At 41.6% G+C, this 13,108-nt stretch overlaps 1 protein-coding gene across 2 annotated transcripts; it reads left to right on the forward strand.

The window, feature by feature from the left end:
* Nucleotides 1-3,292: 3,292 nt before the first annotated feature.
* Nucleotides 3,293-11,703, forward strand: LOC145441801 (high affinity choline transporter 1-like). 2 transcript variants are annotated; one of them, XM_080319740.1, is made up of 9 exons: nt 3,293-4,896; nt 5,081-5,229; nt 5,742-5,860; nt 6,758-6,908; nt 7,681-7,815; nt 7,892-8,045; nt 8,111-8,337; nt 10,918-11,064; nt 11,180-11,703. In XM_080319740.1, exons 1-9 carry the CDS (start codon nt 4,719-4,721, stop codon nt 11,579-11,581), a joined length of 1,662 nt encoding a protein of 553 aa, XP_080175866.1. In that variant the 5' UTR covers nt 3,293-4,718; the 3' UTR covers nt 11,582-11,703. The 2 variants fall into 2 exon arrangements, with proteins under 2 accessions (XP_080175866.1, XP_080175868.1); XM_080319742.1 differs by lacking the exon at nt 3,293-4,896 and having other exon boundaries at nt 5,199-5,229; nt 5,742-5,866; nt 6,760-6,908.
* Nucleotides 11,704-13,108: the final 1,405 nt, after the last annotated feature.

The raw sequence follows: 13,108 nt of genomic DNA on the forward strand, positions 1-13,108 counted from the left end.
ATCACTATCAATTCAAAGTTCTGCCTATGGGTATGTCAAATTCTCCGGCCCTTTTCGAACGCTTGATGGAGAATATTCTTCGAGACGTTTTGTGGAAAACTACACTTGTTTTTGTGGACGATGTAATGGTTTATAGTAATGATTTTGATTGTGAATTGGAAAATCTCCGTGGCGTCTTTTCACGGATACGTCGTGCTGGGATGAAGTTCAAGCCGAAGAAATGTAAACTGTTTCGTCGCCAAGTCGAATACTTGGGTCATGTTATATCAACTGATGGTGTAAAGTGTGACGAAAATAAGACTGCTGTGGTACGAGACTGGCCAGTCCCTACAAAACTGAAGGAGTTGCAAAGCTTCCTTGGGACCGCAACATATTATCGTAAATTTGTTCCTTCATTCGCTTCTATTGCCAGTCCATTGACGGACCTGATGAGAAAAGGTGTGAAGTTCACTTGGACGGACAAATGTCAGGCTGCTTTTGATGAGTTGAAAAAAGTCCTTACCTCGACTCCGATTTTATCATATCCTCAACGGGATGGTGGTACGTTTATTTTGGACACTGATTGCAGCGGGTTTGCTGCCGGAGCCGTGTTGTCTCAATTGCAAGATGGTGAAGAGAAAGTGATTGGATATGCCAGTAAAGCGTTAAGCAAGGAGCAGAAGAACTATTGCGCGACATACAGAGAGCTATTCGCTGTTCGGTGGGCGGTGGAGCATTTTCGCCACTATCTATATGGGAGGAAATTTGTGTTACGTACTGACCATTCCTCGTTGCGTTGGCTTCTAAATTTCAAAGACCCGAGCGGGGTTGTTGCTCGATGGATAACGTACCTGAGTAGCTTTGAATATGACGTTGAGCATCGAGAAGGAAAAAAGCATGGAAATGCTGATGGGTTGTCTCGGCGTTACAGAAGGAAGTGTAGCCGTGCAGAATGTCTGAACTGTAATGAACATGATTCTGTTTGTCATGCAATTGTTGCTCCCGTTAGTGTGGGCACCGACTCCGTTACAAACTCTGTTGATCGACCTTCGCCTGCGCCTAACTGGTTGCATACTTTGTCCAATGAAGAGTTGCGCGATTTGCAGATGGTCGACTCGGACATTGGGACGGTAATATCATTGAAGGAATCTGCCAGTGGTAAACCTTCTTCCGAAGAGTTGCTACTGCATTCTCACATGGTCAGAGTCTTGTGTTCTCATTGGAAGTTTTTATCTTTGCGTAATGGTGTTTTGTATCGTGAATATTTGCAAGTTAATCCCGGCTGTGATTCAACTTTTCAAATTGTTATGCCCATGTCGTTGCGTAGGAAACTATTTACCGAATATCATACCTTGCGAACAGGTGGCCATTTGGGGCGGGACAAAACTTATGCTAAATTGAGAGATCGCTTTTATTGGCCTGGCATGAAGCAAGATATCAGTAACTGGGTAAAATTTTGCAAACCTTGCACATCAAGTAAAACTGGACATGGAAAAAAGCGTGCCAAATTGGTAAAGATGCTTTGCTCTGAACCCTTAGATAGGATTTCTCTTGATTTTGTGGGTCCTATGCCATCTACTGAACTGGGCAATAAATACCTGATGGTGGTTACTGATTATTTTACTAAGTGGGTTGAAGCGTACCCAATGAAGGACCTTCTGGCTGCATCAGCAGCCGATATTCTTGTGACAGAATTTTTTTGTAAGTTTGGCGCACCGAATATTATACACACTGATCAAGGAGTGCAATTTGAATCCAGGTTATTTCAAGAGATGTGTGGATTGTATGAAATTTTCAAGACTAGAACTACAACTTTTCGACCCCAATCTGATGGGTTAACTGAGAGAAATAATAGGTCCATTTTGCAGATGTTGACCAGTTATGTCAATGAGAGTAGATCTGATTGGGATGTTCATTTGCCATATTTACTGCAAGCTTATCGTTCAAGTGTTCATGATTCCACTGGGTACACTCCTAATAAGTTATTTCTTGGTCGTGAAGTTTCCTTGCCGAGTGATATTGTTTATGGTAGACCTCCGAAATGCACGCCGCGCAAATGTTACACTGACTATGTTGAATGGTTTTCTGCGGCCAGTGTTGATGCGTTTAAATTTGCACGTGAGAAATTGCGTAGATCTGCTGTGAAACAGAAAACATATTTCAATCGTTATGTTGAATCGCACGAATTTGAAGTTGGCTCTTACGTTTGGTTTTATTACCCGCCTAAGCATAGGAAACTGTCCTCTGGCTGGAATGGTCCCTGGCGAGTTGTCGAGAAATTGGAAAATTTTGTGTATCGTATTCAAAATGTTGACACCAGCAAATTTCGCATAACCCATGTTGATAATCTCCATCCTTATATTGTTGAGGGTGAAGAGGACTTACCCAGTCAGTCACCCGCAGAGTCCTTGAATTCTGAAACTGTTGTCATACCTTCAAACTGTGAAATGAATGTCATGCCCAGACGTAATCGTATTCGACCTGCATATTTAAACGACTATGTAACTGACTTCAATTGATCTTGTTACTTCATGTGATTGCCTTTTTTGTACGTATTGTCATTTTTATTTATTTTTGCACGGCCTTGCCGCTTGTGAGTGATCTTTTTCCTCCTAGCTCACTCAATTAGGGAGGGGAGAGGTGTAACCGCTCGGATCCGGAGGCTGGGTGATCTCCGGTTAGGAGAGCACGCCGGCGGGAAAATGAGGAACTAGTATTATTCGTATTCTGCTGCGCTGGCATTTTGGTACTTGACTGCTGCTTTTGTGAAATACATACTGTGAGTTCGCATTCGGTGGAACCTCTCATTTCAGTCTCGAACCTGAAAGACAGTGGCATCATCTTCTGTGAGGTATATAGATTATAATAGGAACAAAGACAGAACGGCCACACTTGATTAAATCGTTAGGTTGCCTTAAAAAACGACGCACACCAAATTTGAATTCATTCCGATCATTATTCGCGGTTTACGTGGAGTTTGAAAATTTTGGATTTGCCCAAAAACGCAATAAAATTTTTTTTTCAAATTTTTCTGCCAACCCCATGAAATTGTTGGGCTGTCTTCAAAAACTATGCAAAACAAATTTGACTCAATTCCAAGCCGTAGAAGCGGAGTTATTCCAGTTTTTCGGTGATAATTCTTGGATTATCCACCAATCAAGGATAATCCCAGAATTATCGAATAAAAACTGAAATAACTCCGCTTCTACGGCTTGGAATTGAGTCAAATTTGTTTTGCATAGTTTTTGAAGACAGCCCAACAATTTCATGGGGTTGGCAGAAAAATTTAAAAAAAAATTTTTTTTGCGTTTTTGGGCAAATCCAAAATTTTCAAACTCTACGTAAACCGCGAATATCTGTCGGAATGAATTCAAATTTGGTGTGCGTCGTTTTTTAAGGCAACCTAACGATTTAATCAAGTAACCAGCAAGATTCAGGAAAAAAAGTTATTTTTGAACAGCCCTAGTGTACAGTGTACCTGGTACACACGTCACATTGATACCATAAAAACCAAAGTGTTGTTTTATGTTTATCTGTTTTGATCCATCTAAAAATTGTTATGAGGCCGTTGCGTCATTTTTTGTTTTGTTTCCGAACCAATGGGCTAACAGAGGTCGGCAACCCGCGGCTTTTTTGTAGGAGGAAAAATATATGTATAAAAAATAAATATGTTGACTAAACTAAAAGAAAAACCTCTTCCGTGAGACGCACACGATTCCAAGTTGACATTTCTTCACATTTGTACAGTGGGGCCAGGACAGGACTATTCGGCTTATGAACAAGTGGATTAGGCTATAATTGGACATATTTAATATATATTTCTGCAATGTTGGCCAACATGATGCAATAATTTTAAGCCAAGGTAGCCAATCTCGCTGCCGATGTTTTTGGCACCGCACTTCGCGGATTCGCATGTTGGTCGAAACTTCATGTGTCTTGGTGTGTCGTGGCACGGTAACTACCGACGCCGAGAATTTTATGAGGAGGGGTAGGCTACCCCTATTAAATTCAAGACATAGATATAATATATTGCGCGAAGCGCTGACGGTTTCCGACACCTGGACTAGACGTTAGAATCGTCAGATCGATGAAGGCACGAACTTCACAGGAAACGAATGATCGGCAAGCTAGCGCTCGCGTGATAATTAACGTTTTCCATAGCACCAGTGTCATTTTGGTCATTGGCTGCAGCGACGTACATTACGAATTTATGATTTGTTCGGCGAACATCTGCTTTGAATACCAGCAATCTTTACCGATGCGGTATGGAGGATTGCCGTCCTTATCAGCATCATTTTATTTCTGTTTTATAGCTTTAAGATATACAAAAAGAAATACAACGAAAAGAAAGGTTTAGTTACCACGAGACCGCCCGCAACTACGATATTTTGTTCTTATCGTTCGCTGATGCTTTGATCGTCATACGCGCTTTTGACATAGTATGCGTTACGGGTAGCCTACATCGTGTGAATTATTTCTAGTCCTATGCAATGTAGGTTTACATGAACATCATCGGTGAATGAACTGCAAAGGTGTGATAAGTTGACGAGACTATACACATACAAGCGTAGACCAGCTACGTTACAGGCCTGCCACTGGCCGTTTTAGGATTATATATTCCATTGGAGCGCAGAAGGGTTTCGCAATGCATTTCAGTTAATATATTTGATTTTCTCAAACGCCACGTCTTAATTCAGGCGTTAGTTTACCTTTGTTATAGTTGTTAGATCTGAAACATTATGAGTGAACTAGATATACCGGCTTTAATTTGCATATTTGTATTTTATGCCCTTATCGCTGCCGTGGGAGCATGGGCGGTAAGAAGGACACGAAACCAACGTAGTGAAAAATCCTCTGACACTATCATCGTCGGGGCGAAAGATATCGGTTTGTTCCTTGGAATATGCACCGTAACAGGTAATTGCAAATAGTCACCATATACAATATATTATGGAATAATTTTAGAAGATCAATATATATCGCCTTAATCAAATATTGGAAATCTCAACAACTTGACAAGTGTGAACGACGAATTCACAATGAAATCAGGAGCTTGATATGTGGGGAGTTTTTAATCTTGTTTCATCCTGCATGTTTACAGCTACGTGGGTAGGAGGAGGAGCAATTAATGGAACGGCCGAAACGGTTTATTCTCCATATCTCGGTCTGATTTGGTGTGTGGGTACTCTGTTCTTCGGATTAAGTTTAGTGATTGCTGCGTTATTTTTCATCAAGAGGATGCGAGAAAAGGTGCATTTAAACGGCTTATCATATTCCCATATTCCATATATATAGGCATGTATAGCGGCGGTATCTCTCGTAGATTACAAATACACGAATTTCGATGGTTACGGACTGCGGCTCGGAGTTACAAAATACATGAGTGGGCTGCAAATAAATGAACATATGTATGATTACATTTGTGATTTTCCATATCATATATAACTATATATTTGACCTATTCCAGAACACCAAGCACGTACTGCCATTCTGTTTGCATTGAAAACAGGATGTACAAAATTGAGCGGATATATATCTAGTAACTATAATGGACACAGACGAGAAACGAGAAATTGGTCATTGCCGCTTTTGGCTTTATACCACTGTGCTAAATGATTAGCAAAAAAGCTTAAGATCTTTATATAACGAAGTGATTAATATTGACATGACAAAAATAGTTTACGACCACGTTCACAATTCATGTATAGGGCATATCGAGTTATGAATGCATCATTCACTGTAACTCCCGCCCTCGTTTACAGAATTATTTAACGGTCTTGGATCCATTTGAGAAGACTCTGGGAAAATACTTCGCCGCTTTCTACTTCTGTGTAGAGGCATTCGGCGGTATCATATTTGCTGCGGCAATACTGAATGCACTTGGAAAGTATAATAGAATTTAATAGTGTATTCATATTGAGATGTGCCCGAATAATTTCGGCTGACGATTATTGGCAGGCAACTATAGTAGCGAATTGAAGAACATTGTATATCAACAATCGTATCACAAAATATGACGTCACCGGAGTGGAAATACGAATACATCTTGTGAAGTAGTACAACAGAGCCGCAGCTATCATTCTAACAACTGGCTCCAGTTCCTCGTGAATTTCACGTAGAGCTCCGGTTCCATCTCCGATAAAAATGCGCGATTCCGGGCATACGGCTTTTTGCTCCTGTTCCAGCTTTGTACCCTGTTTACAGTACTCAAGTTCGGTCTCATCCCGTCTCTGATGCGTCATGTCACGCATACATCAGTCTTTCTTAATACTTTGTGTAAATCTTGACTGTATGTAGGCTATATCTAGGGACTAGGGTTACCATATTTTGGAATCGGGAAAGGAGAACATTTTTTCAAAATTTTTAGACTTAGAATACTGGAGTAAAATCCGGAAAAATGGTAAATTTTCCACGACATTGTGATTGTTGACTAAAAAAAGGCCAACTTTCCAACTTTCCAGCTCAACTCCAGAAATACAGTTTTTCTTTCACACTTTACGTTGGTTGACTAAAAAAAAGGTCGTCACACTTTCGTTCGAACCACGAATTTTCTATTTAGCGTCGTTTATGCCAATTTCACTCACCATCTACCCACTATCTTAGCTCTAAAAGCTGTAAACGAGGACGAATTGCGAAAAAGCAGTACGTTTAGGCTTCCTCGGAGGACATTTTCAAAAACCTGAAGAAGGAAGACGTATGGTAACCCTAGTATATCTGTTATATGTGTTGGCTGCGTATTAAATTCAGCATGCAAATAACTGACACTTCAATATATCACAGGCGGGACAATAGAAGTGGTGTCAGGATTGAGCCGAGTTGTCGCCATTATCCTGTCAGCAGCAATCGCCATTTTGTATACTCTATTCGGTGGGATATACGCAGTTGCATTTACCGACGTCATCCAGCTTTTTCTGATGCTAATCGGATTGGTACGTATATTCCAAACTCGTGTCGAGATTTCCAATTCCTGTTCTAACCTCGATTTGTCTGGAATAATATACGTATGAATATTGAGACCTTGTGGGGGGAAAAGCATCATACATTTACCTCACCCACCGACACATGCCACTTCACTTTCATTGCACCACCTTTTATGCTATCTTCTGTTGCTTTTTGTTCAGTGCGTATGTGCAATAGCATGCCATTATTTACATGTTCTAGGTCAAGGTGGGTGGTTAAATATACTATCTCCCGGCTCCTTCCTTTTCTTTTCACTGTAACGCAGTCTTGCGGTGCTCTGAATTGATAAGATTATCCATAAACTGATAATATCGCTGATAAGATTCTCTGCAAAACAGTTTTGGTTTGCGGTATCACTACCTAGCATTCACTCATAATAGCGCCGAATGCAGAAAGTGAATCTATGCAATATGCATGAATGCATTACAATTATATAACAACATAATAAGAAGCGACTATAGTATTGAGTCACCGAACTACTGGGTGCCGAACGCTTCGACGCTATGACATACGACGCCGTGAAATGTACTTGTGAAGTGATCCGTGCATTGGCTGAAACCCATGATATCGAATTCACGATAATGTTCTGATACCGAATAACCCATTAGTATGAATAGAATTGTAGCAATATTATATACTGTGTTCTTAGGCTCATTATTTGATTCGTCGAATCTTTCCCTCGTTATAAGTATTATTCAGTCACCTGTAAAATGTCGCTATATATGTAGCCTACTTCCATAGGTGCTTGTCGTACCATTTGCGATTTCCAATGAAGCAGTCTCGAGCATAAGCGAAACGTTTGCAACGGAAGGTGGATGGTCCGGCACTTGGGATTCAAGCATTGCTGGACCGTATATCGATACCATATTTGTTCCAGTATGTTCAAAATGTCATGTTCAGACACCGCAATCAGCTGCAACGCGTTGCCAATGATAAACTGAAATTGAACTAGCTTCTAGGTGGTGTACCCGTGCAGATAGTCTTCCAAAGGCTGCTGGCGATTGATACTACAAGAAATGCTCAAATTGTGGGAGTGGCCGGTGGTGTCATAACCACTTTTATCCTTATACCTCCAATTCTGATTGGAGCTGTTGGAGCCTCGACAAGTAAATGTTTAACATCTACTCCCTGCTGATGAGTTATTTTTTGAACTAATGTATGTATTATTCAGATTGGACACTCACTACGTACTTAAATGGTACTGGCACATCTCCTGCTGACCTAGGAAATGAAATTCAAATACTACCAATTGTGATGAAATACCTGACACCGGCAGCGGTCGGGTATATAGGCTTGGGGGCAGTGACGGCGGCTGTTATGTCGTCTGCAGATTCGGCGGCTTTATCTTTCGGTGGGGAGTTTACAAGAAACCTGTATGTCGCTGTAATCAGGCCGAAGGTTAGTATTTTGCGATTGGCGTAATCCGTAGTGCGATAATCCGATAGGCTCCCCCTCTCCGTCTGATATCTTACAAAGGCCTAGAACAGGGGTGTGAACTCAAATTGCGTCGCGGGCCGGATTCAAGCTTTCAAATCACTCGCGGGCCGGACCAATCAACTGATTCCAAAGTGTTACCTCGTGATCTATAGCTTTTGATATACAAATTTTGAGCGACCCGCAGAGAGTTTCCACCTGAAAGTGAACTTCTAAGCTGACAGTGTTGACATATTTTATGCGTCACAGAATGAATCCCAGTTTGCTAACCTGAGAAAGATGGTCAATTTGGTCGTGAAAGTACTTGTTTTGTTCGGGTCTACATAGCAAATATTCTCGACCATGGACATTAACAAGACAAGGCCGCGTTCCAATATTACTGATGTTGATATGAAGTCTTTACTATAAAGGCCTAGAGTCCTAGACAGACAGGGCGCGCGGGTTTCTACGTCCGACACGCAGCCAGAGTTCAAATAACTTGTTGACAACATTGACCAACCAGAGATGTCTGAATGATTTCAACAGCTATTGAAGTACATTACGTTAATACATTCAATAAATACTGCGGTTGGTCTCTATATGGTTTAATCTTAAGGTTTGCAATAAATAGGATTTATTCCTTGTGGATAAATACGGAGGAGCGGTTAAACCCGCTCAGAGGCCAGGAGCCAAACGCCGAGCGGCGGCCGAATGTCTGTACGGCGTTTGGCGTCTGGTTTTCTGAGACGCCGAGTAGCTTTACGGCGTTTGGCGTCTGTTATGTTCAGACGCCGAGTAGCTTTTCGGCGTTTGGCGTCTGGGATGTTGAGACACCGAGTAGCCATACGGCGTTTGGTATATACTGAGCAGAGGCTAAATAATTTCATGGCGCGACTATTAAGTTCTCCCAACTATATGATACCTAGGATTGCATACTGTTACATTTTTGTAATAATAAGCGGTGGCAGTAGTATAGCTACTCGGCGTCTCAGAAAACCAGACGCCAAACGCCGTATAGACATTCGGCCGCCGCTGGGCGTTCGGCCTCTGACGTTTGGCGTCTGAACGGGTTTAACCCCTGTTGTAAATACGCAATTGGTGTATCGATTCTGTAATCCGGCCCGCCAAGTAGAGGAGAAGTTTCCCGTCCTTGCTGTAGCGTGTAGAACAGGGGTGGGCAAACTACGGCCCGTGGGCCGCATGCGGCCCTTAACACCGTTCTGTGCGGTCCGCGAGAGTCTAAAGAAACTTATTAATAATATTGGTAAAATGCGGACTAAAAATCGAATTGATGCAGGGACTTTATTTAAACAATTTCTTAGTTTATTTCACCATGATAAGTATATGGAAGTGATTCTGAAAACTGGGTGGTGGACCATGATAAGTGGCGTGAAAGCACCTGAAGGGACGCGCGGCGCTGAGCATCCCATGAATAATTATTGCTCTGCATTCAGTCTGAATTACATATTTAAAAATATCTCATCCACAGTCGTCACCTTCCATGCCATCAAACTATCCGTTAGGTTTGCTAATATCCTGGTTGCGTTTTGTGATATGACGATAACGGGGGCGCGAAATTTATTACCATCATAAGGGGGAGGGCGTGTCTTAAAATGTTTGAGAACTACTGTTCTAAGGTAAATACTTTTTCTATATCATTTTTATGTCTAATTTCTTGCGCGACAACCCGATTTCAAGGTCCACGCAGTCTGAAAGGTTCGAACTGCTAAACATCACAGGAATCCTAAACGAGATTGACATAATTCGGATCACGAGTGTGATTTCAGATTGGCCACTCCAATTTTAATTATTTCAGTGATGTGCTTATAAAAAACGATTCGCGCGTGTGTTAGGTAGATTCGTACTCTGTATGCGTAGAATCAGGCTATTTATATTTTATCTACACATAGTAGAAGCGTGTTTGAAGCTAACATGGTTATGATGCTGTCAGCATTGTGTGACCTGGAACTGAATCAGAAGTGGAATTAGTAAATCTATGAACAGATCGCTGCTCACAGATTTAAATTTCAATCCTGTTCTAAGAGTCGGCACAACCCACTTTCATCTCTGTAGTTTTGACAAATTGGTTGAGGTCGACCAGCCTATATGAAATCTCGCCACTGTTTCCGACGCGTGTACTGTACGATATCATCAAATCAATGTTTGGATTGTTTTGAATAAGCATATATATAATCTCCATGTCTACACTATATAATCAAATACCAATATTGCGTTTTGGTTTATAATCCCAATTTTATATAGTGCGTCCCGCGAATGGATTCAGATGTTGAATGCGACCCGCCAGCTCAAAAGTTTGCCCACCCCTGATGTAGAAGGACGATCCTATATCGTCGTCAAGTTAAATCTGTAGAAACCTACAATTCTACAATAAAAGCGACGCGAACTAGGCATTCTTTTCCGATGGAATGGAATTCAGCCTTTTGCAAAAAAAAAAACGACATTCCGGTTCGAGTCCCGGATAGGTCATAATTTTCCCCAGAACACCTTTAACGAACGGAGTCCATATTGCAAACTTTTAGACAATCCGTAAATTTGTAATAACAGGCTTCTTCCAAGGAAATTATGTGGGCCTTCCGTATCTCTATTCTTGTTTTCGGAATTGCATCAGCCACGATGGCTATTCAAGTCCCGTCAATCATGACTTTATTCCTTCTTAGCGCTGATTTTCTCTACGTTCTCACGTTTCCGCAGGTAAGAACCTTAGTCTATCTTATATCATTCAGGCGCAGTGAGGTCATTCTTGCAATTACTGTTTCCAGATTCAATACTGCCCAGCCGATAGCGAATATCTGTTATGTTTTTACAGTTCGTCTGCTCTCTATATCTTGACACCAACGCCTATGGAACACTCGTTGGCATATGTCTTGGAATCATCATTAGAATCGGAGGCGGGGAATTTTTGCTGAATATTCCCGGACCATTCAACTACGTTGGCGGAAATCGATTCCCCGTGAAAACGGTGGCCATGCTTACAACCTTTCTGACCACAGTAATCATATCCAGGGTAGTGAAGTGGTTATTCGTGAGGGAATATATACCATCGCGATATGACGTATTAAAGGCTGGCTTCATTGCCAACGGCAAGAATTCGGCCGGCAGCAGAAATCCAACGTTCGAGTCTAATAACGTGGAGCTTGAAGGCGGTATCGATGGAGAACAACCTTCGACAACACACCATCACCCTCTACCAGAGACCATCGTTTCCTAATGACCATTCAAATATCCTAATATTATGTTTTCGTATTTTAAACCTATATATACGGTGGCCTACTACATAATATAGACTGTTTCGTTCAAATACAATAACATGAGATGTTGCTTGTTCAAAAATCTCGCTTATATTTGTTCGCTATACTTTAGCGTCAACGTTGTGGTGGAACTATAACAACTACGGATAGTTACCTAATAGCGCAGTGGTTCTTAACCATCACTAACCAGGAGGACATACTCACTCTAATCTGCAAACTTTTCGGCAGGGGTCACCAACACGCTGTGATTTTAGATTTGGGAAGAACAATAAGTAAAGCATTTAGAAATGGTAAAATATATTTAAGTTTCAAAGTGTTGTTTCAAAATAAGCTATTCGCCTGTGCCCAACATCACTATTCCTCACTAAACGGCTTCCACGCTGCCAACAGTATGCCATCGAGGGAGAATCAGCCGATATGAATGGGCTGGACATGGCGTTCAATGACCCAGACACTGCCAAGAGCAAAACGCTTAGAAAACGGCTTAGGGCTTTCCCACAAGATCAAGCTTTAGGAGAAGACAGTCTTTCAGCTATAGTAACGTGTCTCACCGGCCCCAATATTGATTCCTCGGTGCTTGGTCAATGAAAAGCGTTGCCAGGTATCGTGCGAAGCTCATAATTCAAAATAACATGAAATTGATTATCAGGATATTCCTTGTTGTATTTGTACTACTGTTATGAAGTAGTGCTTATTTTGTGGTAACTATGACAGGCGCCAACGTTAGGGAGCACAGCGTTGTACTGGCGTAAACTTTTATAAACGTGGTTGCTAAACTGCGTGGCATTTTTGTCTCAATAATGCATTCTTACGGACCGCGGCCTCTACGAAATTTGAAAAGTGGCCCGCGACCCGTTTTGAGTTGACGACCCCTGCTTTACGCAAACCCCACATTTTCACCGAGTCATAAAAAAAAACATCTACGACAACAACAACACACAACTAATGCATTACTATATAGATGGCAGGTGCACAGAATGAACAGTGCAATGTGCATCTCCATTCTACAGAGTGTGAAAACGAAAACATCATAATGAATATTCATCGCAAATCTGTTTGGCTTCTGTTGTTCCCTTTCACCCGTTCAGAAATGTGAGCGTTCACCTTGGAAAGTGCCACCATTGTTCGTCCGAAACGCGACAGAGTAATTGCTTAATTGCAAATGCGCTTATAAATATTCTAGATATAATTGGCATTTCAGAAGGACGGGGATTTGATTTCTAATACCAACCTCTCCTGTGTACGCAAGTGCCCCTGAACCCTTGAGACTAGTTCAGGATACACCGGTCAAGCACCACTGCTTCGTGACGATACCCTGCAGGTATAGGGCGGAGCATGGACCTGAGCCGGATTGGATATCCAGCCGGATTTTCTTATCTTTAGCCGGAGCCGGATCAGCCTCACACTCTTTCATGCTCGAATCAATAGTTAAAGTATGGAAAAAAACACATGCTAAGTCCAAGTTGACATAATTACTTAAGATAAAG

The sequence above is a fragment of the Botryllus schlosseri genome, chromosome 6 (assembly GCF_051294905.1).
Source record: "Botryllus schlosseri isolate E-star chromosome 6, Bs_hap1, whole genome shotgun sequence".
Classification (NCBI taxonomy): Eukaryota; Metazoa; Chordata; class Ascidiacea; order Stolidobranchia; family Styelidae; genus Botryllus; species Botryllus schlosseri.

What these genes read in the sequence shown, in the direction of transcription:
- LOC145441801 (XM_080319740.1), top strand. Translation starts at nt 4,719, where the DNA reads ATGAGTGAACTAGATATACCGGCTTTAATTTGCATATTTGTATTTTAT. An exon ending in TCAAGAGGATGCGAGAAAAG is followed by an intron (nt 5,230 to 5,741) that starts GTGCATTTAAAC and finishes CCTCGTTTACAG; the next exon opens with AATTATTTAACGGTCTTGGA. An exon ending in TCGATACCATATTTGTTCCA is followed by an intron (nt 7,816 to 7,891) that starts GTATGTTCAAAA and finishes AAATTGAACTAG; the next exon opens with CTTCTAGGTGGTGTACCCGT.